General features: G+C 43.2%; 1 protein-coding gene across 4 annotated transcripts in view; it reads right to left on the bottom strand.

Annotated features, from left to right (window-relative positions):
- Window positions 1-7,500, bottom strand: part of LOC122254868 (substance-K receptor) — a 58,617-nt gene that overhangs the window by 28,549 nt on the left and 22,568 nt on the right. For all 4 annotated transcript variants that reach the window (XM_043018728.2, XM_086553650.1, XM_043018729.2 and 1 more), the window contains exon 2: window positions 1,485-3,057. In XM_043018728.2, the coding sequence (XP_042874662.2) occupies window positions 1,485-2,084 (600 nt within the window). In that variant the 5' untranslated portion in view covers window positions 2,085-3,057. The remainder of the gene's footprint in view (window positions 1-1,484; window positions 3,058-7,500) is intronic.

Here is a 7,500-nt window from a genome sequence, read left to right as displayed (position 1 = left end):
GAGAGACGTGAGAGAGATAGAGAGAACAAGCCAGAGAAACAAGACGGAATAAGCAAGAGAGTTCAAGAAAGTGAGAGAGAGAGAGAGATAGATAGATAGATAAAGAGAAAGAGAGAGAGAGATAAAGAGAGAGAAAGAGAGAAAGAAAGAGAAAGAGAGAGAGGCAGACAGAGAAACAAGAGAGCAACGGCGCTTGAACCTATAGGGATCAGAAAAGAAAATGAAATGTAGATGGAGGGCGGAGGAGATTGGGCCCCGGAAAAGGATGCTGGGAGCGGGTGTCAGGCCCAGATATTGAACTTATCTGGAATCGGAAGTTCGTCTAAGGAGATGCTGAGGGTGGGGAGGAAAATGAATGCCTTTTTCCTCGCTTTTGCTCACTCTATTTTTTTTGTGTCTTTCTTTCTTTCTTTCTCTCTCTTCGTACTCACTCCCTCTTCTGTTCTTTATTTCTAAATCTGTATCACTTATACGCCCGACGAAGCATCTGCTCCGCAAATCTGGCTTATCCTCATCTTATCTCTCTCTCTCTCTCTCTCGCTCTCTTGTCTTTTTTATCGCTTTTACTTACTCTGTCAATCTATATTATATTCTCTCCCTCTCTCTCTCTGTATTTTCCTCTCTCTCTCTCTCTCTCTCTCTCTCTCTCTCTCTCTCTCTCTCTCTCTCTCTCTCTCTCTCTCTCTCTCTCCCTCTCAATCTCTCACTCTCTCTCTTTCTTTCTCAATCTACATATCTCTATCTCTATCATTCACTATTCTACTTTGCCCCCTATCTTTCTATCTTGTTCTTTCTTTTTTTCTTCTCCTGTAATCTTTCTATATTATCGCTCTCTTCTTCTCACACTATCTCGTTCTATTATTCTCTATCCCTTTTCTCGCACATGCTCTCTTTCATGCACATAAAGATATAGAAAAGATAGTTAGATAGACAAAGAAAAGATGAAGTGAAAGGAGAAGAGAGAGAGAGAGAGAGAGAGAGAGAGAGAGAGAGAGAGAGAGAGAGAGAGAGAGAGAGAGAGAGAGAGAGAGAGAGAGAGAGAGAGAGAGCGAGAGAAATATAAGTATTCAGTGATTCGTATGCACGACATTAATCATCAATGTTAGATAGATAGATGAATAGACAAATGTATAGATAGATAGATTGATAGGTAGATAAGTAGAAAGGTAAACAGATAAATAGATAGGTAGATAGATAAATGGATAGATAGACAAATAAATGGATAGATATATAGATAAATATATAGATAAATGTAAAGATAGATAGATAAATGGATAGATAGCCAGATAAAAGGATAGATATATAGATATATATAGATAAATGTAAAAATAGATAGATAGATAAATGGTAGACTAGCAAACAGTTAGACAGATAGATATATAAATAGATAGATAAATAAATAGGTAGTTAGCTAGATAGCCAGCCAGAGATCCAGACCAAAGGGCCGCCAGGCAGGGACGCCCCAACGCCCCTGGAGAACCCACCTGAAAGGGGATGGCGAAGAGGCCGATGATGATGTCCGCCAGCGCGAGGTTGGCGATGAAGTAGTTGGTGACGGAGTGCATCTTCCTGGAGGTGGCGACGATCCACATGACCAGGGCGTTCCCCACGACGGCCACGAGGGAAATGCTGCCGTAGAAGATGCTCAGCAGGACCACGATCCCCGTCGGGACGTCGTAGAGGATCGTCTCGTCGGAAGGGATCGTGGCGTTGCTCGGAAGGTCGGACGCTCCTGCGCCTCCGCCCCCGCCCGCGAGACCCGCGTCGGAGCCCTCGAGTAAGAACGGGAGGTCGGTCCAGTTGGTGAGGTTGATGTAGTTGAGGAGGTCGGGGTAGTAGACGGTGAGGTTGTCGAGGATCGTGCGGTAGGAAGGGTTGTCGGGTGTCCCCTGCGTCAGCGAAGGGACGGCAGGAGGGGGTGGGGGGTGTCCTCCTACGCCTCCCGCCGCGCTAGAAGCCAAGGTGAAGTTGCCCAAGAGGGACGAGGCGTAAGTGTCCTTTTCCATCGTCGGGGACACGGTGTCCGAGGTCGTGGCTGCGTGGCCGAGGATTGCCATGACCGAGGAGAAGGAGTCGCTAGTCATGTCGTAGGGATTCGAACTCGGTTTCAGGAGTCGTGTTTCATGTTTCGAATCCCACACACGAACAGACGAACGACTCGAAATTCTTTTGTTAAATCCTTACCAATAGAACGATACAAATTGCTATTACAAAAAAAAGAAGTATTTTTCTATTTCGTATTTGTTTATATTGTTTGTATTTTGTATTGTTCGTTGGCGAGAATGCTTACAGTGGCAGCAGTCACGACAGAAGGATGTCTCTCACGCCACCGGAAATTAGACTCAACACACAGCGCTCGATTAACACTGGACTCCTTGATCTTCCCTGTGAACGTTACAGATTCACTTTGATGTTTAATTTTTTCTGCTCTTGTCTCTTCCCCTCGTTAACTTTATGCAAATCCGTATTAATTAATCATTTAATTATATGTATCCTTATTATTAGTATTGTTGTTATTATTATATCACACAAGGATATTTTCTTCTCAAATCGTGCCCCGCCATAAATGTCAGTGCTTTCACATTTCAGTTTTATTTCACAGAGATTCCAACTTTTGTCTTTATTCGTTTTGCTATCACACAAAATTATTACTCCTCTGCTGCTTACAGGAACTGTTTTTCCTCACTCGTTCTCTTTCCTTTTTTCTATTTTCTCTCTAACTTTTCTTTAGATAACAATGGGTCTTGGGAGAGATGCATAACCAGTTCTGCTTAGCCTCATCAGTGTCTCCCAAGGGAACAGATTTTCCCTCAGCTTCACTCACACAATAGCTATTAGTTTGAGAGCAGATGTTTGTTAGATTGCAGCTGTAAATTAGGCAACAGCTGTTTGTTAGACTGTAACTGTAAGTTAGGCAACAGCTACTTGTTAGATTGATGCCGTAAATATAGATATCAGCTTTTAGCGGAACGTAACCTGTTAGAGAGTAGCTGTTAGTCAAACAACAGTTGTTAGCGAGACAACAGCTGTTTTCGTCCAGATGTTGTACGCAGTAATCTGAAAGAGAGAGAGAAAAAACAATTGAAAACTTTTGCTGTTTTTGAAATCTATTTTTCTGTCTTTTATTACTTTTTTCCAGTTCATTTAGTTTCTAAAAATAAAGGTAAAGAAGAAAAAAATTCAATCAGGCGAAAGATGGCAGTAAAACGTTAAATTCTATGTTGTGTTGATGGTTTTAACTTTTCTCCATCAGAACTTTATCTAATAAAAAAGAAGAAGAAAAAATAACAAGGGAAAGAAAGACACCAACAGTTGGACTCGTGATTAAGATAGAGATAGCTAAATAATAACTCAAAATAAAATCAAGCTGATTTAAAATACAGGATTGAGCACAAAACAATTACGGAGATTAAGAAGAAACACAAAAGGAAATTGAATAACAGGCTTTCAAAAGAGGGAAAGATAGTAAAAAAAAAAAAAAAAAAAAAAAGAAGACTGGATAATCCTTTCTGACAAAATCAACCATTTCCTGCACTAAATCTAAATCTAAATCCGTTCGTGTCCAAGTATTGGTGTTTCATCCATTGAGAAAGATATTATTTAAGGGAAAAAGAACATAATACAAGCAGGGGCATTGATTGTGGATTCGATATGCGTATGTAATTATGTAAGTACTTTCTCTATCTTTGTATTTGTCTCTACCTGTCTGTTTACGTTTCTCTGTAAGTCTCTCTTTCTCTCTCTCTCTCTCTCTCTCTCTCCCTCTCTGACCCTCTCTCTCTCTCTGACCCTCTCCCACTCTTTCGCCTTCCATCCCTTTGTTCTCCCCCCTCCCCCCCCCTCACCCACCTCCTCTCTCTTTCTATCCTTTCCTCCTTCCTCCCTCTCTCTTTTTCTCTCTTTGTCCTTCCCTTCCCCCCGCTCTCTATCGTTTTCTTTCCTTAGCCCCACCACCCTCTCTCTCTCTCCTACTCTCCCTCCCTCTCTCCCCCCCTCCATCCTTCCCATAGACACACATACACGTGCTAACACAAACACCTACTCAAAGACACACAACCCCCCCCTCCCCCCCACCCCCCCCATACACACACACCCGTGCTCATGTTTGACTTACGGAACTACAATAATCGAGTCAGCACTTTGTGTACACTTTGATAATGGTGAGAAAACATCACGTTAGGCATGGCGAAAGGTGATTATGGTGCTTGTCTTCCTTTGATTTTTTTTTTTTTTGGTCAATAGTGGTTTCTTGTTATGGTTGTGACGATGGTAATGATATTGATGTACATGATTGGTAGCATGATGTTGATAATCATGGTGATGTTGATCTAGAGTGTTATATATAATGACATCTATGACATTTATAGATATAATGACATTTATGTTGATCGTAGTGATGATAACATAACTCACCATCATAATGATGATTAATGATCTTCTCCTCCCTCTCCCCTCCTCTCTCTCTTCGTCTCTTCTCCTCTGCTCCTCTCCCCCCCCCCTTCTTTATATTACTCCACTCACTCCCCTCCTCATCTTCCCCCTCTCCCCCTCCTCCTTATACGCACTATCCCTCCCCTTCACTAACGAATCTCTCATCTACCCTTCCTCTCGCTCTCCCCCCTCCCCATCCCCCTTCTCCTCTCTCCCACCCAACCCCCTCCTTCTCTCCCTTCCCCTCTTTCTCTTATCTAATATTACTACCTCCCCCCTCCTCCTCCCCCTCCTCCTCCCCCTCCTCTTTTCTTTCCACTATCAAATAACCGATATCTTCGATTTTCTATCTTTCTTTACTTCATGAAACACATTCGCTGCTTTTTTTCCGGGGTGGGGTGGGGGTGGGGGAGGGGGGGTAGTGGTTTGGGGTGAGAGTGGAAAATTAATTAAAAGTATTTTGTAACACGCGAGGAGAAAGAGAGAGAGAGAGAGAGAGAGAGAGAGAGAGAGAGAGAGAGAGAGAGAGAGAGAGAGAGAGAGAGAGAGAGAGAGAAAGAGAGGGAGATTGATAGAAAGTTAGATATATAGAAAGGGAAAGAGAAACAGATAGATAGGTAGATAGAGAAAGAGAAAGAAAGAAGGGGAGAGAAATGAGAGAGAGAGAGAGAGAGAGAGAGAGAGAGAGAGAGAGAGAGAGAGAGAGAGAGAGAGAGAGAGAGAGAGAGAGAGAGAGAGAGAGAGGGGGGGGGGGATTGATAAACAGTTAGATAAATAGAAAGAGAAAGGGGTAGATAGATAGAGAGAAAAAAGGGAAGAGAAATGAGAGAGAAAGTGAGAGAGAGAGAAAAAAAAGACACACACACACACACACACAGAGTGAGAGGGGGAGAGAGAGAGAGAGAGAGAGAGAGAAAGGGAGAGAGGGAGAGAGAGAGAGAGAGAGAGAGAGAGAGAGAGAGAGAGAGAGAGAGAGAGAGAGAGAAAGAGAGAGAGAGAGAGAGAGAGAGAGAGATTGAGAGATTGGAAGATAGATAAATAGAGAGAGAATGAGAAAGAGATAGATAGAAAGAGAGAAAGAGATAGATAGAAAGAGAGAGTAAGAAAGAAAGAGAGAGAGAGAGAGAGAGAGAGAGAGAGAGAGAGAGAGAGAGAGAGAGAGAGAGAGAGAGAGAGAGAGAGAGAGAAAAGGAAGAGAAATGAGAGAGAAAGAGAGAGAAAAAATGAGAGAGAGACAGACAAACACACACACACACACAGACATACAAACAGAATGAGAGAGAGAAAGAGAGAGAGAGAGAGAGAGAGAGAGAGAGAGAGAGAGAGAGAGAGAGAGAGAGAGAGAGAGAGAGAGAGAGATTGGAAGATAGATAAATAGAGAGAGAATGAAAAAGAGATAGATAGAAAGAGAGGGAGAAAGAGATAGATAGAAAGAGAGAGTAAGAAAGAAAGAGAGAGATAGAGAGAGCGATGGAGAGGGAGAGGGAGAGGGAGAGGGAGAGGGAGAGAGAGAGAGAGAGAGAGAGAGAGAGAGAGAGAGAGAGAGAGAGAGAGAGAGAGAGAGAGAGAGAGAGAATGAGAAAAAGATAGATAGAAAGAGAGAGGGAAAGAGATAGATAGAGAGAGAGAAAGGAAAGAGAGAGAGAGAGCGAGGGAGAGAGAGAGAGAGAGAGAGAGAGAGAGAGAGAGAGAGAGAGAGAGAGAGAGAGAGAGAGAGAGAGATTGATAGATTGAAAGTTAGATATAAATAGAGAGAAAGAGAATGAGATAGAAAGAATGTGAGAGAGAAAGAGATAGATAGATAGATAGAGAGAGAGTAAGAAAGAAAGGGGAGAGAAATGAGAAAGAAAGAGAGAGAGAGAGAGAGAGAGAGAGAGAAAACGAGATAGAGAGAGAGAGATTAAGAAAGAGAGAGAGAAAGAGAAAGAAAACAAAATGGAGATAGAGAGAGAGAGACCAAAAACCGTTACAAATAGGTTCTACACCATAAAAAAACACCCCGAAACAGCACAACACACAAGCACTATAAGCCATTACAAAACCAATTCCTCATGACAACGTATACAAATATAGTAACACACTGAATCCAAGGAACAATGCATATTCTGGAGGCCATGAACTCGGATTAAACGGGCATTGTCAGAGTATCCTGATCTTAATTAAGGTTGATAAGAACATGTGGCTACACAGATGAGATTACGGTGAGAATGGTACTTGGTGTGATTCTTGGGTGGCCTGGCTCGGAGGCGTGGCTTTTGGAAGTTGGAAGGTGTCTGTGTTTTTTTTTTCTTTTTTTGTTTGTTTGTTTGTTTTAAATGTGTATCTCTTTGTCTCTCTCTATCTCTTTCTCTTCATCTCTCTATCTATCTCTTTCTCTCTCTTTTTCTCTTTCTCTCTTCTCTCTCTCTCTCTCTCTCTCTCTCTCTCTCTCTCTCTCTTTATCTACATCTCTCACTTTCTCTCTGCCTCTTAATCTCTGCTTCTCTCTTTCTTCCTCCTTTCGCCTCTCTTCCATTCTTCTCTCTTTCTCGCACTTCTTCTATCTCTCTCTCTCTCTCTCTCATACCCCTTCTCTCTCTTCCTCTACTTCTCCTCTTGTCCTCAAATCTCCCACATCTTCCGTCATCTCCTCAACCTCTCCCAATCTCCGCCTTTCTCTCCCTCTCTCTCTTTCTTCTTCTCTCTCTCTCTCTCTCGTCTCAATCGTCTCCTCTCGCTCCACACCACGCTATTGATATTTGAGGTTATCTCTCTCTCTCAGTCGACTCGAGCCCTCGCTCCTTACTCTCGCTTAATCCTTCCCCCCCCCACCCTTCCGCTCTCGCCCTCTTCTTTTGCCCAGCCTCTCTCCTCTTTTCTCCTTCCCTTTCTCTCCTCCTCATAGCCGTTCCCCACCTCCCTCTCCTCTCGATTCACTCTCTCTCTCTCTATCTCCTCCCGCCATCCCTCGCTCACCTTTCTCCCACTCCTCTCCCAATCCCGCTCCTCCTCTCCGCTCTCACTTCACTCTCTCTCTCTCTCTCTCAACTATCTCCTCCACGACTCTCTTCTCTCTCTCTCTCTCGTCTC

The sequence above is a fragment of the Penaeus japonicus genome, unplaced genomic scaffold (assembly GCF_977035675.1).
Source record: "Penaeus japonicus unplaced genomic scaffold, GWHDUDI00000001_assembly GWHDUDI00000028, whole genome shotgun sequence".
NCBI classification, from domain to species: domain Eukaryota; kingdom Metazoa; phylum Arthropoda; class Malacostraca; order Decapoda; family Penaeidae; genus Penaeus; species Penaeus japonicus.
Note: the sequence above shows the minus strand (reverse complement) of the source record. Positions and strands in the feature narration are given on the sequence as shown.